At 25.8% G+C, this 25,491-nt stretch overlaps 3 protein-coding genes and 1 long non-coding RNA gene across 5 annotated transcripts; 2 read left to right on the top strand and 2 right to left on the bottom strand.

The window, feature by feature from the left end:
• The first annotated feature begins 418 nt into the window (after positions 1-418).
• Positions 419-2,292, top strand: LOC122710572 (serine/threonine-protein kinase mos-like). Its single transcript, XM_043928494.1, has 4 exons — positions 419-1,216; positions 1,287-1,477; positions 1,546-1,928; positions 1,987-2,292. The coding sequence occupies exons 1-4, from the start codon at positions 1,146-1,148 to the stop codon at positions 2,290-2,292; spliced, it is 951 nt and encodes a 316-aa protein (XP_043784429.1). The 5' UTR covers positions 419-1,145.
• LOC122710573 lies at positions 1,934-2,270 on the bottom strand. Its single transcript, XR_006345954.1, has 2 exons — positions 2,134-2,270; positions 1,934-2,038 (listed from the first exon to the last, which is right to left on the bottom strand). It is a non-coding gene; the product is annotated as an uncharacterized LOC122710573 (long non-coding RNA).
• Positions 2,278-3,004, bottom strand: LOC122710571 (U6 snRNA-associated Sm-like protein LSm5). The gene is made up of 3 exons (XM_043928493.1): positions 2,858-3,004; positions 2,581-2,777; positions 2,278-2,440 (listed from the first exon to the last, which is right to left on the bottom strand). The coding sequence occupies exons 1-3, from the start codon at positions 2,901-2,903 to the stop codon at positions 2,408-2,410; spliced, it is 276 nt and encodes a 91-aa protein (XP_043784428.1). The 5' UTR covers positions 2,904-3,004; the 3' UTR covers positions 2,278-2,407.
• A 1,644-nt stretch (positions 3,005-4,648) lies between these two features.
• On the top strand, positions 4,649-24,642 carry LOC122710727 (myosin-7B-like). Of its 2 annotated transcripts, none has more exons than XM_043928772.1 (6): positions 4,649-6,647; positions 15,450-15,558; positions 21,895-22,227; positions 22,507-22,739; positions 23,283-23,594; positions 23,975-24,642. In XM_043928772.1, exons 1-6 carry the CDS (start codon positions 6,361-6,363, stop codon positions 24,198-24,200), a joined length of 1,500 nt encoding a protein of 499 aa, XP_043784707.1. In that variant the 5' UTR covers positions 4,649-6,360; the 3' UTR covers positions 24,201-24,642. The 2 variants fall into 2 exon arrangements, with proteins under 2 accessions (XP_043784707.1, XP_043784706.1); XM_043928771.1 differs by lacking the exon at positions 4,649-6,647 and adding an exon at positions 14,272-14,951.
• Positions 24,643-25,491: the final 849 nt, after the last annotated feature.

The raw sequence follows: 25,491 nt of genomic DNA, 5'->3' as shown, positions 1-25,491 counted from the left end.
TGATAATAATAAAACCAAGAAAAAATAATTTTGGTTCGAATAATTTAAAAAAGTTTAAGCCATAATTACTTCAAACAGCGTTTATTTAAATTTATCACCATATATTTATTTAAAAATAATATATAAGCAAAATTAAAGAATTGTGAAGTAATCTTTTTTAAATGTTTAATTAATATTTTATTTTTGTTATAAGAATAGATCAGTATTGATAACTATTTTACGATAACTATTAATTTTACAATAATAATTATTGTTCCAAATGTAAAACTTCACATTAAACAAGACCAAGATATATAATAATGATAATAATAATGTCATCGTATGTTAAATACGTGCAATAAAAAAGAAAATCATTAAAATGAATATTTTAGATGCTATTATGAAAGAGAAAAGACATTCTATTTTAATTGGTTAAAATATTTTGCTAATCCGCAAGAGTACTTTATTAAAAACTCAACTTTAATCCTAATATTTACATAAAGACAAAAATATAATCGCATTACTTATTATTACTTATTTATACAAAAATACAAAAATACAAAAGCTATGAATCGAGAATATTGTGCTGCATAATTGTGATAGAGGTCCAGAATTATTATAAGAACAAACATTAGCAGTACTTATGAGCATATACTAAAGCATGAAGTTTTTAACACTGAATTTCATTAGATATATCTAATACATTAACATGTTATCATATACATACTACTGATATTACCTATATTGAAAGATTATCAAGATAAGTATGAATTGTTATGAGTTCATAAAAAAATTGTACATAATCTAGTTATCATACAGTATTAAAAAGTAATAATTAGTAATAGATTCTAGTAGATGATTTATGCCTTATATTAGACAAACAAATAAATATATTATTTCCTCTCTATTTTGTAACTTTTTAAAATTATATCCTTACAATACAAACATTTGTAATCATTATAATATTAACATTCTTATACTTTTGTGTTTATTCATTGTCATATGATTGGTGTTTACCTTTTTAATGTTTACTTAAAATTTCTGACATATACAAAGTAAAAAATATGTGTTTTCATTACATTGTCCTTAAATATTAAGAAAGTATATATTCTTAAATATTAAGAAAGATAAAAAGATTGTTCTTATATAATATATGCAGTATAAAAATGGCTTCACCTCAAAAATTAGCAACCAAATTTTATAGAATTTCACCACAGATATTAAAAAATGATAAAAGGTAATGCAATAGTAAAATAATTTAATGCATAAATTAATTCATTTTAATTAATATTTATACGTTATCATAGAATATACTTAAGTCCAAAAACTCCTATAAAAAATGTTTATAAAAATAATATTGGAACCAAAAACCAATTATCTCCTTTTAATATTGATACTCCTAACAGACAAAAAATATTAAAAGATGGCTTTCCTATCAAATGTGGCACATTTCTAGGAAGCGGTGGATTCGGTATTGTATATAAAGCTTTGTATAAAGGTAAAACAATTTTTTTAATGTTTTTTTAATTTTAAATGTAGCATATTTAAATATTACATATTGAATAGGTGAACAAGTGGCAGCTAAAATGATACAAACAGAAAAATATTCTAATATGTTAAAGAGTGAAAAACATGCTTCTTTCCTAAGACATTCCAATATAGTAAAAGTGTTAATGATAGAACAAGGTGCTTCTTTGTCTTTAATAACAATGGAATTATGTGGCACTACCTTGCAAAATCGTCTAGATGAAGCAATATTAATTAAAAATGAAAGAATTTGTATATTAAGAAGTATTACTTGTGCTCTACAATTTTGTCATAATGCTGGTATTGTTCATGCGGATGTTAAACCTAAAAATATTTTAATGTCTAAAAATGGTCAACCAAAGCTTACTGATTTTGGTAGTTCAGTGCTAATAGATGCACCAAGTGAAATTGATAAATTTTATGTATGTTTTTATTATATAATATGGTCTTTATTGCTTATTAAAAAGATTTTTTTCTTAGGGTACACCAGGATATACTGCTCCAGAAGTTATAAAACAAAATAGACCAACTCCTGCAGCAGATATTTATTCTTTAGGAATTGTAGCTTGGCAAATGTTATTTAGAAAATTACCATTTGCTGGATTGCATAGTCATACAATTATTTACCTTTCTGCAAAAGGGCATCGCCCTATAGATAATAATATTGATGATGAATTTAAAGGTACCTATAAAACATTATATAAACAAATGTGGTCACAAAATACTACTGAAAGGCCCACAACCAATGAAGTAATAACTAAAATTGATATATTAATTTCTTCTTAATGTTTATTTCAATTATTATCCTTATTTAATAGAAATTTTTATTATTCTATAGTAGATACGTATGAATTAATAATCAAATTTTGATTATATAACATATAATAAAAGAAATCATCTTTTACGTATCAGGCATTTCTCCACCAGGTACAAGCTGCAACAAAAATATTACAAATGATAATAAAAATATCACATAAAAGTTTACTGTATACATTTAACAAATTAATAAATAATTTGAATAATACTTATATTAAAGAAATTAATTTAAACTATTATTAAAAAAAAATTATTAACCATTGTGATATTGCTTCCATTAAGTAATATTTGATCAAGTTTGGTGACTCTTCTTCCTTCCGGTGTTGCTTCGCTTTCTGTCACATCTTCGAGTAACATATTTACGAAATCGTCAAAGCCTAACAAAGTGCCGACAATTTCTTTATCATTTTTCATAATAATATGTATCCGAGAACCAATACATTTGTCGACTAATTCTAAAATTTAATACAATGAAGTAATATTACGATCAAAAAAAGTAAGGTTAGAAATATAATGTAAACAAAACTTGTCTTACCTAAAGGCAATAGGGTTGATGGATTTGTACTGACAGAACTGGTCATAATGAAAAAGATAGCAAGATATATTAATTAATTAAAAATAAAAATAATACAGCACAAATTATTCTTTATTTCATCGACAAATACTCGCTCTATAATGCGGTGCATGGAAACACCACCGGCACGCCATCTACGTGAAACAGATAGAACAATCAATGTCAAAATATTCATTGTCGTATACCACAGATTAAATATAAAATAGACTTATTATCTAATTCATTTTTTCACCACAAATGATATATAATAGATCATGACATACAATGATAATATAATTTTTCATATTAATTAAAGAAATTTTTGTTTATTTTTTTATTTTTATTATTTGATGTTATTTATTTAATTTTTATATATTATAAGCCATTTGGATTATTTAAAACATTGAAAAAGATTGATATCATATAATATAAAGTAAAAACAAAATTTATTTAATCAATTTACTTCATTCTCAATAGATCAGTAAGAAAATTCAACATTTCTCAAAGAGATGGAGTAACTAGTCAAAATAAATAAACAAATATAAACAAAAATAAATAATAGAAAAAAAATAAAAATAGTGTAAAAATTGACAATCAATGTCATCTTTTGAATTGATAAAACAAAAACATTTTTTCAAAGATAGAGTAAATAATTAATTTTTGGTTCTATATTTTTAAAGATATTTAAGAAAAGACGCTAAATCTCAATTCTTATTTTATTTTACCTTGTCTTTGAAGAGATGTTTTTAAAATTCAAAAAATAATAGTGAAAATCAATTTTTAATTCATCTCTATTGTTTTCTATTTCCTTTTTTATTTATATAAATTTTATTTATAGTATTTTAGAGATAATGTTAAAAATATAAAAATATATATAAAATATATAATTTTTTTTCAATAATTTTTTCAATTCAGAGATATTAATAATAATCATTACTATTCTCTGCTTGACAATATGATTGATCTATGTTATTTATCTCATAATTAATATCAGTTAATTAATAATTAATGACAACAATTACAATAGTAATTACATTAATGTTAATGTAAAATTAAATTTTAATTTCAACTATTAAAATTATGTAAAAATTTAATATTTTCGAAATAGATAGTATCATTCAAGAAGTATTACAAAGTATTACAAGTATAACAAATTATTTATCGATAAAATGTGACGAATTTGAGCAACTTTTCAAGAGATGGCGCTATATTTTTATAAATCATTTTATATTATATATATATCATATTTTTTTTATATCATATTATATATCATATGAATATTTTATATATATTTTTATATTTTTATATTTATATAATATATAATATTTCTGCAATATTATATATAAAAATATATAAAAATATTTACGAAATATTAATATTTTTATTGCTATTTGATTCTACTAATATTAAATTACATTCAAAATACATTGAATTTTGAATATTTCAATAATCAAATTAATTTGCATCAAATTAATTAATCAAATTAAATTAAATTGCATCATTTTTAATTATATTAAAGCATATTAAATTTGAATTTTTATGCAATCGATATTTCAAAACGTAAAACACAAAATTCTCTAATATAAAAAATTTATACTATGCTTGCTGTATAGTGATTACATAAGTTGAGTTTAGACCAAAGATAATAATAAATCTATTATCTACATAGTCTATGCCAGTGTTCACTATGATCATATATACATTTATTTGTCATGTAACAGTTGCCATGTTGTTCTAGAAAGAAATATAGGGAAGTTACATACATAATTTTGCCAAACATGAAAGTCGGTAAAACAAGATTAAAATTTTGGACACTGGTTAAAGTAATATTATAATTGTGTACTATTAATTAGTTAAAAAATATTGAACTCAATAAATAATCGTATTGTCATATCTTTATATTTTTACTAAGTGATCTAATAATCTTATGTTTTGTTTTCATTATGGTGTAACATACTATATTCTATTGAGCAATGCGTGTATTTATTTCACAAAAGCTAACCTACCTAATCATTAAAGTTATGTTATATACAAAGTTATGAAAAAATAAAAAAATTCGATCCATATTACAATTTAAAATATTATATCTATTTATTATACGTTAAGGTGTGTTTATTTCAATGGCGTTAGAAGAACAACAAAGAGAAAGCAGTGATTCCAAAAATGAAAATTATTTACCGGAAAGAAAGGGAGAAGGTTGAAGAATTTTACCTGTAACCCATTTGTATTAAAGGAACATTTTATTCAATGTCAATATATATCTACTGCGAACGCGCAAGAGCGCAGGTACACGTATATCCTTTCTCGCATGCCCCTTCCTTGCGAAAGGACAAAGCGGCTTCGGTTCCCGTTACGGCAGACTTCGGTTGTGGCTCGTTGAAGAAAGGCGGAACATCAGAAAAATGTGTGCGAAGAGTATGCTAAAGGAGTATAAGAAATAAAATCGTGTGATGAGTGTCTTGTGTATTCTTATCGTTCAAAGTGGACAGTCCTAGGTACTGGTGTGAATCGCGTTCACCGCGCATGGTCTGTTGAGAAGAACCACCCTTCTTTTTCTAATTACTTTAATTACAAAGCGAGCCTATTTGGCGTGTGTATTCCGTGTCCGATGTTTCTTAAGAGATATAAGTACAATAGAATTCATCATAAAATTCAATGGACGAAAATGGCGACTTGAATTTTATCAACAATTATACTCGTAAATTGCTTTGTGTATGACCGATTGAATAAGTTCTTTTTGCAATTATTAAAATATAAGTTCATCCAAAATAAAGATACGTCCTATTGATTCTGTTAATGAACACGATATTTTTCTAATGGTATTTTAATATTCTTAATTCATAAAAATATATTTAAATCGAAGACGATCGAAACAAAAAGAGTAAAAAAAGTGATGAATTCAGTAATGTGTATTATCGTGCGAATAACGAATAGTTCATGCGGAGGTCCGTTACCTTTGCTATTTCGTGCGACGTTAATGCGTTCTTATTCTCATCAAAAATTAAGAAAGCGTATACCAATAATTTAATGGAGATTTTAATTGAATGTTATTATTTGCCGCAACAATTATGCCATCCTGTTTGAAAGATTATAAAAAAAAGTATTAAAGAGAAATCGTGCGCTAAGAAATATCAAGTGATGAACTAGAACGAAGAAGACGATAGGAATTCTGGTTCGTTGCAAAAGAAGAAGGAATCGGAAGACGTGTTCGTGGAAGTGGAAAAGGAACGCGAAGGTGCAACGAGGTAGAGAAAGAAGAGCGAAAGAGAGAAAATATCTCGGAGATGAAAATCAGTGGATCGTGATTCTCTAGGGAGTCGAATAAGAGGTAGTAAGAGGAGGCCAGCCCGAATGGGAGTAGCAAAGACTAGATCGTGGTCGGTTCCTTTGGGTTGTCGAGGTCGTGGCAACGAGGACGAAGGAAAAGAGGACGGCCGTCTAACCGGGTCGTGGAAAAATCGAGTATACAGTGATTCGGTGCAACGATGACAACGACAACTGGAAGGTACGGTGCTATGGAAATGAGACATTCAAGAAGCGAGGATCTACTCGGTGTGATTTCTGGCTCGCGATCTCCGAGTCCTAACGTGCCTCTGCCTAGTACCGCTTCCGAGGATGACCTTATCGCGGCCAGCGCCCTCCATGAGGCCACTGACACCACCATAAAACCAACGTGTCCCTTGTTGTCCTCGAGACCGGCCGGTTTTCCAGCAGATCGCATTGATCCTGAGGATTCTATCCGAGATATTGTTACTGAAAATGATCTCTACAGGTTCGTATGAAATTTTTCTTTCTTAAAATACTTAATGTAGTATTGCATCATTTGATTTTATGTATATAATCTCTATTGACATAAGTTTATATTCATTCTATTTATTTCAATGAAATCATTGATTTTTATTATCAGTATTTATATTTTATCTTTTTTTGAAACTAATTTTATCAAATATTATCAATATTTATATTTTTATCTTTTTCTTAAAACAAAAATCTCTTAATCCGATTACTTTAATCAAAAGATTATTTATGAGCAAGTTTTTTTGAAGTACAAATATGATAATAAAAAAATTTAAAAACAAAGAAATTGATAACAACGAATAGAATAAAAATGCATTATTTCTTGATAATTTATAACTTGTAATCGAATAATTTTAAAATCCATTATATTTTAAATTTATTAAAGTATATTATAAATATACAAAAATATAAATTATATATTATATATTTGTAATATTTTATATTATATTTTTTATTATTATATTTTGAAAAGATTGAAAAATTAATTGAATTCTACATTTTATATATGTTCTTTTTTAAAAATTCTACAAATTTTATCATTAGATTCTCATCTCACTAAATCCGTCACTAGATCGATTCAATTATGTGCATATATATACTGTAAAATTATTTCTCTATCAAGAGATAAGGCAAAAGAGAGTTTACAAGATTAAAATATGTAATATGTATATCTACATGTTTTTATCTCTTTTTCGATTAATTTCACAGATATTATTAAGAGTTTTTTATACATAATTCGTATATAATACGTTTACGTACGTAATACGTTTTTTGAATTTATACAATTATCAATTCAAGTCATATAGATTTATTCGATCTGATTCTAATTTAATAAATATAAAAAAAATTTATATATTATATATTTTTATGTTAAGATTTCTAAAAAAATAAAATAAAAAAATTTTAAAAGATTGAACTCCCATTAAGAAAATTTCCATTCGAATATATTTTTGCAACGATGAATTTATCATCGTTTGAATTTTTCGTTAGAGCACACGAACTCGTATAGTACAAAAAAAATAAAAAAAAAGAATCCGGTTTCCGGTTCGGTCGTCGCGTGTGTATAGCTCGATTTAAGTGACGAGTTGAATCATTGACGAACTATTCTAGTTGATTTGTAGACGTGCACGTGCAATGCGTATAGATACACAATCGCGTTTGAAAACGGAAAGCAAGGAGCGTTTCATTTTTTAATGAAGAAGGAGCGGCTTCCGTCCGTAAGGGCTTGAAGGCTCGTTCTCAATGAAAACAGTTTTGAAGGAAACTAGCAGCGACTCCAAAAGCCAGCAGGCGTCCACTTAAAACGATTTAATCGGTGCAATTAATCAGCTCTCCTCGGTTTCAACAACTTCGGTAATTTTGTCGGTAATTAGAAATAACCACGCGCTTCTATTATTATCGTTACTTATAAAACAAAGTGAAACAATTAATCTCAAACACGAACATGGAATTCTTTTTTCTTTCTCCGTTAATTTTTTCTTTCTTATCGCTCGAAAGAAATTTATTTTTTCGAAAGATGACTGGAAACAGATATAGAATATATTTCATGTGTAATGCATGTTGAACGGTAAAAATACGAATCGCGAATGGGTTAAATATAACTTTCATTTTTGGCAACACGATGCTCCATGTTAAACTCCGATCATAGTCGCCGTTATTCAAATACTTTATGCGAAAGCATTACTACATTCTACTATCTACATTTTAGATATTCTACAAGTTAGAATGAATTAGAAATTATTTTAGCAGATTGATTAATCAAACAATATATTATTATCAAAATTCGAAATTTGTCAATATTTAATCTAACTTGTAATATTGATTCAATAATATTGATCCAAACTATTCATAAACTAATTAAAATGTAGATTATAGAAATAATTTTTCTTGATTTGAATAGTTTAGCGTTGAATTCAAATTATTTTTAAATATTTTAAAACGAAAAAAAATAAAGATAAAGAAAAATAAGACAAAGAAATATATCAAATAATAATGTACTATTGTTATCAATTACTAATACAGACTAGGTCGATAAGATTAATTTTAATCAATAAAATCGAAGTATTGATTTGAAAAAATTCAAATGATTTATATAAGATTAATTATTAAATAAAAATTAGTTCCATTATTCCACACGATACAGATTTTTTTAAACAAAATCTTATCATGTTAAAATGTTAAAATTTTTTATCAAGAATAATTTTTTTAACTTACAAACGAATGTCGCAAAAAATTTTCTATAATCGGTTTTCGTCAGATACAGATAAAAGGTTATGTTGAGCGGGAAATTTGAACGAAAGTGTACGCGACCTAATTCCCCACTTATTATTTCGCGGTGATAGCGACGACAATGGTTTTCGTCCAGCCTAAATAGGTATAATTCGATGCAATGTTCGGTAGTCATCGAATCAGAATCGAAATCAACGTGTTTCTTGATGCGTGACCATTGACTCGTGCCCGGCATCGAGCGCCGTCGGCTCTCCAGCGATTGTACAGAAAAGAACAGAGCTAAAGATAGCAATATATTTGAGAGCAGTTTCTTTGCCTCGTCCCGGTAACCAATTCTTGGCTTTCCATCCATTATTATCCACCGTTCATCTCAATCGATTTTTAAAATATGATCAAGTTTCATACATAAACAGGATTCTGCGTGAGTCAATCAATTAAGTAAGGTTAAGTTAGGTTATGTAGTAGTACTATTCTTAGGTTATTCTTTGAAAAGAATATTTTTATCAGAAATAAGAGAACAAAAATTTATATTCAGGTTATTTCTCATTTAGCATTTACAATTATTTATCATAAGAAGGAATTAATTTATGCATCTAATTCAGTATTTTAATGTTGCATCCTTTAATTAGACATTCATATTAAAATAATTCCCAGTTATTTTCCTTCCAGAAAACGCACGATGATGTGTTTCGATGATGAAAATATGCTGGAAATAATTTGTCCTCAAGAATTTTATATGGCATATATTTTCAACTTGGACGCATTTATTATACGACATTTTTATGTTAATAATATATTGTAATATAAGATTGTTTGATATAATAGCTTAATTTATCATACATTATATATTAACGACTGCATCCATAGAATTATCTAATAATAATTATATATTTTTTAGAACAGAAATTAATAATCAATTATATATTTTTTCCTGTATTTTTTTTTTTTTTTTTTTTTTGATTATATAGCAAAATTTAGATTATATTATAAAACGAATTGTCTAGAATCTATTGATTGATCAGATTATATATAGAATTTATTCTTCTTTCAAATGAAGAGCTTTCTATTTCTAATATTCATAAGAAATTTTTCACTCAAATTATTATTCTGTATATATATATATATATATATTACAGCTGAGTGAATCCTATAAGTTAATCTAATAATCTATTTAACTTATATTGAAATATGTCAGGAATACTAGATGTATTATAAAATTACGGCAAAATATTGAATGTCATTTGATCCATGAATCTAATCTTAATGCTTAGAATGAAAGAAGTATCATATGGTCTTTATTTAGATTTCTGAAATATTTGATGACGTTTATTTCATATATACAACTCGTTTTCAAAACATATATTAGCTTCTACTCATTGAAAAAAAAAATTAATAAAATTCTTCGCAATTTTTTTTTATTTTTTTATTTCGGGGAAAAATATATATAAAATGTTAATACGATTATTTTTATTTTATTTTTATAGAAATACATAGATATATATAATTACTTAAATTGTTGTAAGAAAAACACGTATATCATGAAAATGTATGATTCTATTTAGAGGAACGAAACTAACTATGAGGTCTTGGCGAGTAATGATCGGAAAATAATTCCGCTTCGCTATTATATTTTTCTCGTTGAACTGAGCAACATTATAGCACCGACTATTCGAGATATCCGGTCAAGATACGAGAAATTATTTGTATAATAACATGCAGAATGAATCTGTATTGAAAAATATAGCAAGGGCTGATTCTACGTGAAAAAATAAATCGTAATAAAGATAAAATAAAATTTTTTTGAGATTTTATTTTGTAAATCAAGTTCAAAAAATTTTCAAATATAAATGAAATTAATTATTTTACGATTAAATATGAATAAATTGTTGATAGAAAATAATTCTACATGTGAAAAGAAAGAAGAAAAAAAATATAAAATAAACTTTTTTTATTTAGAAATTAGTTTTCGAAATAATTGAATTTGAAAATTTACCGTTTATATTATGAAGTACAATGTGCCAGATAATGCTGGGAAAAACCCAAATATCCTTTACACTAGCAGGTCATAATATTTTTCTTTCATTCCTTTCATTCAATGGAGCTTTAAAAATGCGTTGAAGAAAAGGAAAATCAAGAATATAATATAAAAGAGAACATCTTCATTTTTACAAACTCGATTGATTATTTAATCTCGATTTTTTCAGAAAAATAGATTTAAGATAAAATTTTATTTTATATTTTTTATCAAAGTATTATCAATTCAATAGTTTACTCGTATCTAATCGGGAATTAATCAATTTTCTCGATTTATTCGAAAATAAAATCTCGAATAAATTCTATTTTATATTTTCAACTTATTTTTTCACATAGAATCATGAATCTCTTACTATATTTATATTATGTGTTCTGATTCACCTTATATAGATTTATTAACTAATTAAATAAATATATATTTCAAATAAACAATTGGAATAGTTTTCACAATATTATTCTAGAGATCTAATCTGTGTGGAAAGCTATTTTTTTATGAAGATAAGATTTGATATCGTAATTTATTTTTTTTTAAATTAAAAAAAATTGCTTAAAAATAAATTTTATAATAATTGAAAACAAATCAATGAAATCATTAAATTTTGCAATCGACATCAATTCTATGCTATTATCAATATTTTTTCAACGTAGTTCAGTAATTTAGATTAGATTTTATTTTTTTTGTTCTTGTTAATTTTATAAAAAGATAACTTAGAAACCATATGTTTCAGACTTATTTATTTTTCAAAATTCCATCTGAAAATTAGATTCATCACGTTAAAAATATAATAATAAAAAATTTAAAAAAAAAGAAAAATAAATTTCACTCTGAATTTACTAATAATAGATTTGTTGATAACGTTAGTAGACTCATATTTTATAATTAAATATTAGGATAATAAAACCCATATATAAAATACAGGACGTTTCTAAAATTCTGATACAATCATAAAAGAAATAATTTATGATTTAAAAATAAATTATGATTTTGATTATTAAATGATTAAAAATATAAATTATGATTAAAAATAATCGGCTAATATAAGATAATTTTATAATTTTAATAAAAATTTTTTTATAGTTTGGAAGTTCAAGCAATATTTTATTACAATAAAACTAATTAAAGAATTTCTTTCTAACATCATTTATATTCATTTTTATTTTTCAAGATACATATCTTAAAGGCAAAAGATAAATAATTATATATATAAAAATTTCATTATTTGATTTTTTAGATTCTTAATGGTTTCGTTAAAACACGCATTTAACATGTAAAAAAACCGTCTTTCAAATAACAACCGAAAACAAACGAGAACAGAAACATGTCTTCACTTTCCTTTGCGCGTATATCGTGTTCGATCTCTCGGAGAAAAAAGTGCACATAGATCGAGATAGGAAAAGAAACTAACGCACCCTTTTGTGGTTACCGCGCCATCTTTGGACGCGTCGATATTCAACATCGTTAGCCCTTTCACTGGAATACTCAAGTTAGAAAGCCGTCTGAAAACCGTCATTGTACGAACGGTAAGAATCGTGGCTTACGATAAATGCCAGCCTAATTCGTATTACCAATTTCTCTACTGATGAACGATTCGATTTATGAACGAACTGTGATGTGAATATTTATCGATCCAAGTTCCTACTTTATCTACAGGGACATTAAACAGTGAACGTAGTTCGTAAACAATATACATAATTTCCAATTTCGATAGACCTTGACAAAACAATGTGCCGATAATAATATCAATATATTCCAAAGTTTTTTCATATTTCGTATTTTTCTATGAACTGTGTATTAATAAGTCATTGTACTGTAAATTAAATTACGAATAAGTTAAATTTACGATTGTATAATAATAAAACATAATTGAAGTATAGAAATTATGAAGATTCTAAATTGAAATATGGAATAATATTGATCAATGAAATGACATCCTGAAATATTCATATAGTATTTAATTCATTCAAGAATAATATATAATAGATAAATTCTTTTTTATTCACTATGGTTTTCTATCTAATTTGATAAAATATAAAGGGAATTTCTTTTTGAAAAATTTTATCTAATTTTTATATCTTTAGTTGTCATTTATGAAACTAAAGAAGTTAGTTTACACTTAGAAAAGTGTAAGTTTAGTCTACTAATTATTCTATAACTTCTATCACTATACATAGAGATAAAAATTTGATATATAGAATAACATAAGGTATCTCGTTTGTTTATTAAAACGCGATTCTGTATAATATTATTTTATAAAATCTTAAAATAAACTATATGGATTTTTATCAATGATTTGAATTTAAATGAAATTTATTTTATCGTTTCCTGATCACAGATAAAGTATAATAGTTACTTTCTCTAAAAATCATTTCTAGTAATATATACTATATACTAGAATATTATAAACATATTATTTTATGATTTTAATCATTACAAGAAATGATATCAATTTCGAATAAATAAAAAATAATTTATCATTTTACAGTTCTCATGAAATAAATAGTAAAAAGTTTAAACAATAAAAAATAAGAAATTTAAGTGAAATTTATATTAAAGTACAAAATACAATATTTTGTAATTGCAATATTAAATTAGGCCATAATTGAAATTATTATTCATTTTTACTACTAGAAAAACCTCTTTTAACATCTTTCTGAATTTTTTGATGCACAAAAAATATAATTCAATAAATGCTTAAATATCTATGAAAAAATGCTAACATTTATTTATTTTTAATTTTTTTTAATGAAAAAAATAATTTATTTATACTTTTAATTAAAATAATATCGAATAATGATACATATAATTTGAATATTAATTTGATGATTGAAATATTTTTTTTTATCTATTAATATTAGAATTATTAATTATAATCATTACATATTAAATATATACACTGTAATATAATATTATACACTAAGTAAAAATGACTAATCTCTTAAAATAATATTATGCAATATCTAAATAATTAGATATTATAATTATATTTTTATCTGAATAAAAATATAATATTAATCAAAAGTGCTTATGTATATTTAATGATTACAAAATCAAAAATCTGAAATTAGTCAATTTTAATTGATTTGATAATTCTAGTATTAAATAAATAAATATAATTCAAATTATATTATATTTAATCTTATTTTAATTACAAATATCTCAAAGATATCTTGATAAAAATTTTATTAAAGAAAAGATCAAAAAATAAAAAAAAAATTTGGTTTTTAAATCTTTTTTTTTTTATTCTACATAAAATCAGAATCTCTGTCCAATTTTTATTTATAATTTTAAAAAAGCAAAATTTCTTAATATCTATTCTACTTAATTCTTTTATATGTGAGAACATCATTATCATTATACCATGTCAATATTCTTAATCAAGTATAGATTATTGATAATTGAGATCGTCTCCTTAAATATTAATTTACATATTGCGCGAACAATGTTGCGCGAGTATTCAATTGATTGCACACAGCTCGATGATTCAGGATCAGCTTTCCAATCCAATGCAGAAGCAACGCAAGCCTCGAAGATCGAAAAGAGTAGGAGAGTAGAAACTCGGTGAATCGTATCGCATTCATACTTCTAGAAGCCCGTCTAGAATTACATCGAGATAAGTTTCGCACGATAGAGGAGATTCTGTCCAAAAGCGTGACGGGCGGACTGATTCTTGAGGAACAGAGACTGTTTAACTGATGAGCGAACCCGGAAAACGATCGAAGATCGCTGTTGGATCCCAAAGTAGGCGCACAACGCGTTTATCGGGGAATCGTGAAAGCGAAAGTCTCGGAGAGAATGCACGATGCGATGTAACGGTGACGCGAGTGTCAGTGAGTGAACCCAGTCGAAGAGAAAAAGAGCCGGAGAGAGGAAGTTTTTGGTGCAAGACAACGGATTTATAGGGGATTAAGAGAAGAGAGAAGAGAGAAAGAAAAAGGGAAAGAGAAATCAATCGAAGTATCTCGAAAGAATTCGTGGCAGTCGCTGGGCCTAGTCAGGACACATCATGACCGAAAGGTCGTTTTTTACCTTCTCGGTGTTATGTTGTCGCGAATATTGTTCGCTAACTTAGCCTCGCGTGGGACTCGAGCAAATTTCCGGTTTCCAAACGGCGGATCTCTAACGAGAGATCGCGTTGATGAAGAATCCGGCTCAAATTGATAGGAAAATGGGATTGTTGCGCGTCTGGTGATAAAAATACGAGATAAGGAATTGTAATTGTTGTCTCAGGAATTGTCTGTGAATTATCTCGCCTCTTAATTGCGATTTGAATCTTTCCTATTATTGTGATGACTATAATAATATTTGGGATTGTTCGATCGCGTGAAAAATCTCGCGGAATTTAGACATTGTCGAGAAATATTCGTTAGAAATAAATGAAAATGATATTACGAAAAGATGTCATGCGATCGTATTATTATAAGTTTCTTATTTTTTTCTCAGGATTTCGTCTTTAAACTTTCAATAATATTATTGTTTATGGAATTAATACACAATGTTACTTTCTATTTTCAGATTTGTCTTGTTCAAGCGCCATTATGATAAGTACGTCGCTCTGGCAACTAAATACGAGGAGGCTAAAGGTGTCGCTTATTATTTGGAAGAACGTTACCATGAAGTGAAGGTATGTACAAAATAAACAGAAAAATTGATATACAAAATTGAGATTTATTTATAAGTTAATAAATAACTTTTATTTATTTTGGTCTTTAGTATCAATTTTTCAAAAATGTTCTGTGAATATATTAACATTCTTTATATCTATGCAATATGTGTTAAAAATAAATAAATTCAACTCGATTTGCACTTAATTCGACTTTCTAAATAAACGTATTCACTTGAATAGTAAATATCATATTATAAAAATCAATTATGAAATAAAATACAATGAATTCGAATTATTTATAAGAATCGATGTTAATATCATAATGATCAGCTTTAAGCGTAGTTTTCATTAAAAATTTATTTCTTTTTGTTCGTAAAAAATTATAACAATTTGAATATTTGAAAAGTAAAAAAATATAAATTGAGATTGAATTATATTACGAATATATTGAATATTAATAAACTATATTAATAGTAGTCATACGGCGCTAGTGTCGCCTTGTTAAATTTTCAAAGACATAATCCTTTATTCATATGATCTAATATACATGGAAATTCAAATTCTATATTTAAAATTCAAAATGCATAGTTGTTATCAAAAAAGGAATAAAAATTAATTAAGTTCTTATTAAATATGTATTTATAAATTAATAGACGTTATTTTATTTTTGATAGAGTAAAATGAAAAATAATTTATTATCTCGATTCAATTTATTGTAGAAACTCATTTTCAAATTAAACGTACTTTAAACATATGTAATCATTGAGTTTGATCAAACGTGACGAAGAAAATCTGTGGATCGTTTTCCCTATCATGTAAAGAAAGCGTGCAGCGTAATTTACGTCAGTGTTTCGTAAACTCGAATCGAGATTATCAGTGGATTACCGGAATGTAGAAAAGTCAGCATATGTCTGTAATTTTATGATTCAGATCTCGATGGAAAAAAATAAGAATATCTTTTCACAATTATTGTATATAGTTATATAATATTTAATTATTATATAATTATAATCAGGATTAATATAAAATTGCAAATGAATTTTGAAAGTCTCCCAAATACAAATAAAACGCAAAGTAATTTTTATAAGAGCTGCGTAACAACGCAATTAAATCGTCGAGATGGATAACAAAGATCCAAGTCCTTCCGCGATCTTGTTAGTCCGCTTGATGGTATCTGGGCTCTGGGGAGTTAGTGCCGCGAGTGAAATCAACTTGCTCTCGCCTGTTGCAATATTATCCGTAAAAATGTGCGAGAGAAAACGGACTCTTTCTACGGGTTATTCATTATCTAAAAGAAATGTATCGATAAGATGCCACTCCCATTGTAAACTGGAGGAGAAACTTTTCGATTTCTATTTCTCTTGAAAGAGACACACTTTTATTAAATTTAAAAAAATTTTTTTTCTTTTGAATTGATCTATTTATGTATCATCGAATATTTTGACGAAAATTTTCATAAAAAAATTTTAAAAATTAACGAAATTGTTTAAAAAGTTATATTAATTAATATAGATTATTAATATAAATATTATGTATATTTACGTGGAATATTAATTGAAATTGATTTTTAATAATATAGTATACAATCGATAATAATCTAATCGATTTTAAAAGCATTTTTCGTGAAATTCGAAAATTTGACGTACATATAATTAATAAAATTATTTTTATTATGTCGTAAGTTATTTTTTAATTTTTTTAAGTTTTTATTTAATAAAAGAAAAATCACAATTTACATATGTAAAAAGCAAAAAGTTTTGATATAGTATAATTTAAATAATATTTCATTCTTCTTCAAATCGACTATACGAATTATATAGTCATGTCAACATGATAATGCACGTATGTTTGCATTTTATTCATGCGTACAAAAATTTACTTATTATATTCGTATACTTAGCTTTGATATCTAAAAATTTAAAAAATAATTTTTCAAGTTAAAATACGAAAATCAAAAATAAAAAAATTCAGTTTAAAGCTTCGTTTTGTAATTATTGACAATTAAAAATCTGCGCGAACAAATTTACAATATGAGAAGCAAGTAAACTTACTCGCGCTAAATTTTTTAATTATCAATAATTAAAAAAATAAAATCGAAAACACCATTCTTTTATTCTTCATTCTTGTCTAGTTTGATTTAAAAATTTTTTCAATTTTTAAATATCTATAACCAAATATCTCGTATAAGTTTGACAATTTTTTTATGTAATATACACATAATTTATCGTTCCATCGTAATAAAGAAAAATTAATTTAATTTATCAAATAGTTTTTTTAAATTAATAATTTTTTGAAAAAGTTGTATGTATATTTTATATTTTTAAAATTCATCCTTTGAATAAATATCTGTTATCCGCGTGAAGGTTGTTGAAATTTTTATTAACTTAACTCGCAGACATTTCTTTTTTTATTCTCATATCACGTTCAAATATCGCTGAGAAAGAAGTTCTTATGTACGATAGTCATGAGTTAAAAACCGTATACAGTACAGCTCGACGCGTTTCATTCTTTACACGTTCTACAATTCTGTTGGAATAACCAATTCCATTCAAACATCGTAACCGTAAACCTTGACAGACAAAATTTCTCATGTCGAGTCTATTTGACGTTTCTTTAGTATCAGTGTACATTCCTTATGAAGAAATTTGACATCAACAAAAGTTCCACCATTGAAACATTATACTTGGAAAACAATTGAGAAAAAAGAAGGGCAAAGATAGGACATTCCATTTTTGTAAAACGTTTTCTCTCGTTTTATACTGGATTTGTTTCTCGATATATTTTGACATCCAATTAACCGTTTTATATATATAATGGCGAGATACTTAACTAGTACGACAAGATTTAATTTGACTCTCAAGATTTGACCCAGTTCGAAAGAAACAAGCGGAATGTAGGCTTCGCCCAACTAAATATGTATATAACTGCAATTACATCGGTTCTAAAAAAAGTTGCCAAGAAACAATGATCTTAATCACTTGAATACAATGCTCGAAACGAATATTCCAATGAAAATGATGTCGAAGATTAACCTAATTTAATTCTAAGATTTGAATAAAATATCTGAAAAGATATAAAAATATATGCGTTTATTAAAATTTATTGGTTGTAAAATTTTAAATCTTATATTTACAGTATATAATACCATAAAATATCGATGCGCTAAAAATCCATAAAGCAGGTAATAATTTCCAAAAATATTGCATTCGACTATGTTTATTGAAATTTAAGTTCCTCGATAAGAAAAGATAATAAATATATGTATATGTAATAGATCAAAATGACAGAATATTCAATTACAAAAATTTAAATTTTTATAATTTCCATTTTATTTTTTTAAAAATGTCAATAAATTGATAAGATTTTATTTCTCATAAAAATAAATTCAAACATAATAAATCAGATAACTTTCTAAAGTTTATTTATTATTAAGATATTTAAAATGATTATTGAAAAAAAAATAGATATCCATTATATTTCTTATCGTATTTAGATAATTTTTATCGAGAAAACTTTCATTGGCATTATTTTTAAAATGAATTTAATCTTATGAAATTATAGAAATTTAAATTTGTGCCTTGTACAAACTTGACCGTTGTTGTTCTACTTATAATTATTTATATATTTTATTAAGTATACTTTCATTATATTTACTCACTATTTTTATGAATAAATTTAGGATATGCTGAATTATAATATGTATTGATTGCTGGAAATAATAAATTACTACCATTTAAATTAATTTTCTACAGATGATTACGAAAAATTTTACTATAAAAAAATAATTTTTAAATTGCCTGTAATTTTTTTGAATTTGAATTTTTTGAATTGTAATTTTATTACATCGTCAAAAAATTAAAAATAAATTAATTATAAGAATTAAAAATAATGTGAAAAAGAAATTTAATAAATTAATAAAGAAAAGGAAATTTATAAAGTTTTTGAGAAAAGAGGTCTAGGAAAAAATGTAGGTGGTTAATAGTATAGCGGAGGTGTAAGCTGCAAGAAGGCCATATAGTTGGATTTCGCCCGTGGGCGTTGGTTTCCCCTTGGCCTTCCAATGGACGCGCGGCCACTTGTATGTCTGCTTATCCTACTGTTCGCCGCGAAGAATTTACCGTGGTCATCGTACGGAGAAACAAAACCGCAGAAACAAAATCTAGCGGTTTCAAGAGAATGGTAAAAAGTCCAGAGGGGAGAAGAAATGTTTTTACATTTCGTTATTCTGCTTTTCCTTCTGCGGTTTCGCATCTCGTCTTTCAACAGTCTCCTCGAGCTGATCACTAACACTCTCTTTTTCCCTCTTGACTTTCTTTCTTCTTTCGCTCGGTTTTTCTTATCTCTTTCCTCATTCCCACCTAATTTTGTTGAAGGACAGAAAGAGTGCTTTTGAAACAACTTGTTCCAAATTATTTTAGACTAGTAATGGGATCAAGTATATTGCAAATAGATTTAAATATCAAGAAATTTTGTAAAAACCAAGAAATATTATTACTTTCTATGTTAGATTCTACACTCTTTAAGTTTTTCGTTGTTACTTTTTTTTTTTACTTCAATGGATGTGAGGATTCCTAACCTATAAATCAACCAAATATCATTTTTAAATAATTACAAATGAAAAAATTAAAATAAAATTATAGAAATTCTGTTTATTGTATAAAAATAAATATTGAATAAGAATTCAATAGTATATTTTTAATTTCTGATAATTATATTTATAAGAAGTTCGACATCTATGTATGTATTTCAACATCGAAATATATTTATGACAAATGAATTATATTCTATGAATAATATTTGAACTTTATGAAAAATTATTTCTATTGAATTTGGGCTCAGACTTGTAATATGCATATCGAACTTGATTCCGTCATTACTCGTAATATAACGTTCATTAACCTCGTACCATCGAGAGTCTAGCTTGCCCATCTAACCTGACCTACAATCTGGCATCTAGTGCGGCACTAGATGCGATCAAGTCGCAGCGACATCATTCTTCCTTGTTCGATTAGTGATTTTTTTCGATTGAATAGGCATAAAATTGTAATATTCCGTGACAAATTAATATACAGATAGCATGCAGATAGATAACGTAAAAAATCGATGATTTATGATTAATAGCACTTATGCAATCAATAATATAAAGATACATTTAAAAATATAATATATAGAGAACATGACAACAGAATAGATTTGCGAACGCTATGCCACATTACGCAGTCATTCATGTTCATTCTATAAATATTTTTCCTTAGTATTTATGTATAGATGTTATAATGTATAGAGATTGTTACGTCGTAAGAGGTTATTTAAATGATTCATATTAATAATGCAAATTATATTATATATTTGTATATTTATATATTTGTATAATTAATATTTATATATAGTTCTTAATCAACATTAATCAAAATTATAAAATTATAACATTTTAGCAATTTTATGATTTTTAATAGATTTTTAATAAAAGATTATGATTACTATTATTAAACAATTTTGATTAATAGCTTTATAATTTTAATATTTTTTTAATAATCAAAAATATTCTACGATTTCAAAAAAATCTAAAAAATAAAAATACTAAAATAAATATATATATCTTTTTTGTAAAATAAATATAAATAAATGTATATCATTGAAATTATAAAATTTTGATTCGATAATATAATTATATTGATGGTATTTGCATGCAACTGTCTATAAATGCAACGGAAGCATCCAAAAGCAATGACCATGAAATCAAATGCAGTACTGGAAATATTCTGTTCCATTCTCTTTTTTAATTAGGTCTATCTTCGTTAACGTTTCCTACAGATATACATTTCACATTTTAGATTGATAAACATTATCTTTAAAGCCGTTTGTTGATAATATCTTCCAAAATTGTCCATTTTATTCGATTATAAACGAGAAAAAAAAATAAGGAAGAAAAGAATGAAAATCAGCTTTTAATGAATTTGAAAAATTCTTGCCGAAACTAATGTTTTAATTCTTACATAATGAATCAGTCAATCAAAAAGCAGATACAAGATTTATTTAGATCCAAAAGAAGAAATTATTATTTCTATTATTGAAAATGAATTTATCAATTAAATTATTATTTTTTTCTATCTATGAATTTTCAATTTTCAATAATAATTCTGTATTCTATATTTATTCAATAAAAATTAATAAATTATTATTATTATCTAATAAATATTTATTTAACTGAAGCTTATTTATTCGGTGAAAGTTAATAAAATTATATTATAAAATATAATTATATAATTATATAATTATATAAATATTAAATTATAATAAAACTAATATTACTAATAACGATTGTATGTGAATACGGGTTTAACTGGATTTTAGGCAGAGAGAGATAAATTGGAAGAAACCAGGCGATCGTTGGAGAAGCGATTGGAGGGTTGCGAGGCGGAACTCCGAGGTAAAGAGGACGAACTATTTCTACAACTGGAACGTAGTCTTCGTCTGGAAGAAGAAGTAGAAAGAGCTAAGACAGAACGGGATAATTGCATAGCTGCCAGGGATCGGTTGGAGAAACAACGCGAAGTTACATTGCGACGTCTACAAATGCAACTAGCACAAAATGAGATCACGAGACAAACTCTTGAACGGGCTCGGCAGGATGTTGTCAGACAGGCCACTGTTATTCGTGCTGAACGAGATGCTCTTGAAAGAGAGGTGATAATAATTTGATAAACAAATATATATTGCTCTCCTTAATTAAAATTTATTATCTAGTGTTTCAAAAAACAATTAATAAGTTTTTAAGCTATAACAAATAAAATAATCTTTTAACTTTATTTAAAAAGTAAAAGACAAACTTTAAATATAGCAATGTATCTTAAAAAATGAAAAAGTAATGGATAGATAGAATTAATTAAAGAGAGCAAAGTATCCATTTCAATAAATATGATGAAATCAATAATTTTACTTATATATTATATCTTATATCTATAGAATGAAGTTTTAAAAGAAAAATTGCGCATAGAACAAGGAGAATTGGGAGAGGAAATACGTAGACGAGACGAAGGTGTTGCAGCATTGACTCGAGAAACTATGACATTGAGACATGCAGCGAGACATCTTCGTGCAGCAACAATACATGCCACATCTTGCCGCCGTCGTCGACGGTGCTCTGTTTGTTTGTATGCGAGACGCACTTTTGCTGAGGTCGATGATTATCGCGACGAGTAAGTAACTCATAGTTAGGAGAAATGTATTAATTCCTAACACATGTGTACGTACTACGTACTATAATTTTAATATATGAAATCCATAAAAAAAGGACATATATATATATATTTTTAATCTTGTTTTTATGTTACATACAATAAATTTTATATTAAGTATTAAAATATTTTAATTAAAAAATGACAAACATATATTTAATATACAATATATTTAATATTTAATAAACAAATACTTATGCTTTTAAAGTAAATTTCAAAATTTTTTATTTTGAAATTGTACTTTTACAATAATAATAAAGAACGAATTTGTTGTAATTTAAAAATAAATAGAATATATGACATATGTTTATATAAATTTTATTATTAATTTTATATATTAAATCAATTCTTAATGAATTGATATGCTACAGAATACATAATAATATAGTTATAATAGAAATAATATAGTTATAATAGAATAAAGAATAATATAATAATATAGTTAATGAAGAGAATAATATAGTTAGAAATCAAAAATGATTTATCTATTTGCAAAAATTTCAGTGGAAATCTTTTCAAGTGCCTTCAAGCGCCGCTACAGGATCTACGTACCTGGTTGCGACCCAGCACGTCTGCAACAACATCGCGTGAACAAAGAACTATTTCAGTGTTAGCCGATCAAGAAATAGGTTTCATTGATGATTCCAGTGTTGATAGCAGTGCCGGTGGAAGTAATGGCAGCAACAGCAGTACAACTAGTAGTAATAGTGCATCCGATGACGAAGCATATCCAAGTACTCCTGTTGCTGAAATATCACTTTCATCGGCTAATTCAACTGTTCCAGCTACGGCTAGAGCCTTTTCATCCGATTCAGGGTTAGTGATAGGTTTTTAAGTTTATATATTTTTTAATAATCCAAAATATAAAATGTTATTTTAATTATTAAGTTTAAGTATTAAATATTATCGAATTTAAATGCTTTGCATATGATTTGCATATATTTATATAAAATTTTATATCTTATTTGTTTATTTATATCTATATTGATCATTACTATTCAATATATTGAATTTTAACTGGGATGTTAACAACTTCAATTAAAATAAACATTAAAATAAAAAGATGTTCATAAATTTTTGATAATCACATTAATAAAAATTACAATTATTGGGAGATGATATTTGATTTTTTTTTATTTCTATCAATAAAACCAATTGATAGAATATTGTTTATAATAAATTTGTATGTTTTTTAGGTTTTCTTCGGAAATCGGAGATCGAAGATCACGATGTTATGAAAATGGCGGTAGTAGCACCAGCAGTAGCAGCGGAAAAAGCAGAAAAATTAGTGAATCGCTTAGTTGCAGTGAACCGGATGAGCAAAGTACAACAGGACTTACTCGGTCAAGATGGACCTCCTCGTTTCGTAAATTACTTGGACGGAAACCGAAGACCAAGTCCACATCCGACCGCTCCTCATGAAGAGCTTAAGACTGAGAAAAGCACAGTCATTGTGTTCGAAACACATAGTGCAAAATCATAAAATTTAGTGCTCCCGCCCTTTTTCGGTTGCGTCGTTGATTTATCGATATTGTTCGCTTGATCGGTAAAACATTCCAAATAAGTCCATTTAAGAATTAAAAAAAACAATTCGATACTGCCCGAATATTGATAATAATGCAATCCTGGTTTTCTTCATATTAATAATATCGAATTAAAAGCGCGTTAACAATCACAGATATCGAATTGTATCACTATAGAAATTTATCCTCGCAATTGATCATTACGATCATTTTACTAGTAATTTACTTTTTCATATTTAATATGAAATATTTTGGCTAATGTCTCGATTATTAATACTCGCGACATTATGTAGGAATTGAAATTAAAATAAATTATTAATGATTAATCGATTTATTGTTAATTAAAAAGGAGACTGTGTTAATGATTAAATTGAAATGATTAATAAGAAATTTATAAATATCTTATTTCTAATTGGATAATGAATGATGTTATTATTTATGATGTATTTTATTGTTCTTATATTGTTATTGTTAAAATGATTATTATTCTACTAGCCAAAGAAATATAAATATATATAGAATATCCTACCAATTTTTCCTGCCAAACTATGATAACATGTTATATAAGCAAAAATAAGAAAAAAATGTTAATATATACATGTTATACAAATATTTAGTCATAAAAATTGTAACAAAAATATAATATAAATATAATAAATAATACGAATTTGTTCTTTCTTCTAAATAAAATGAAAATAACTTATCGATATTAATTTAATTTAATTATACGAATATGTTTATATAAATATCATTTCTAATTTTTTAGAACTCAATCTTTAACTAACTTTAAACTTGTAAATAGATTGAATAAATATTGATCATTATTCTTATATTGTATAAAAGAAAGAACAAGTCCATTATATTTTTGTAACTTTTAAATAAAATTTATATTTATATAACTTTTTATTTCTTATTTTTGTTCATAGAACATATACTATGGAGGAAAAAATCTGGGACACTCTGTATACACGAATATCAATTGCAGTTTAATTCGATATATCATAGAAATACAAATATTGAAATTTACTTTTTACTTTTAGTATCTAATGAAATGTTGAAGATATTTATAGCAAAACATCATTCATAAAATTAAATTCAAAATTTTTTTGTATGCAATAGTATATATATATATATTAAAACCAAATAGACAATGTCAACTGATCTTCTTTTACAGGATATCATATAACTTA

The sequence above is a fragment of the Apis laboriosa genome, unplaced genomic scaffold, assembly GCF_014066325.1.
Source record: "Apis laboriosa isolate Shangri-la unplaced genomic scaffold, ASM1406632v1 scaffold14_cov150, whole genome shotgun sequence".
Lineage (NCBI taxonomy): Eukaryota > Metazoa > Arthropoda > Insecta > Hymenoptera > Apidae > Apis > Apis laboriosa.
The sequence above is the reverse complement of the archived record's forward strand: the minus strand, read 5'-3'. Positions and strand labels throughout refer to the sequence as shown.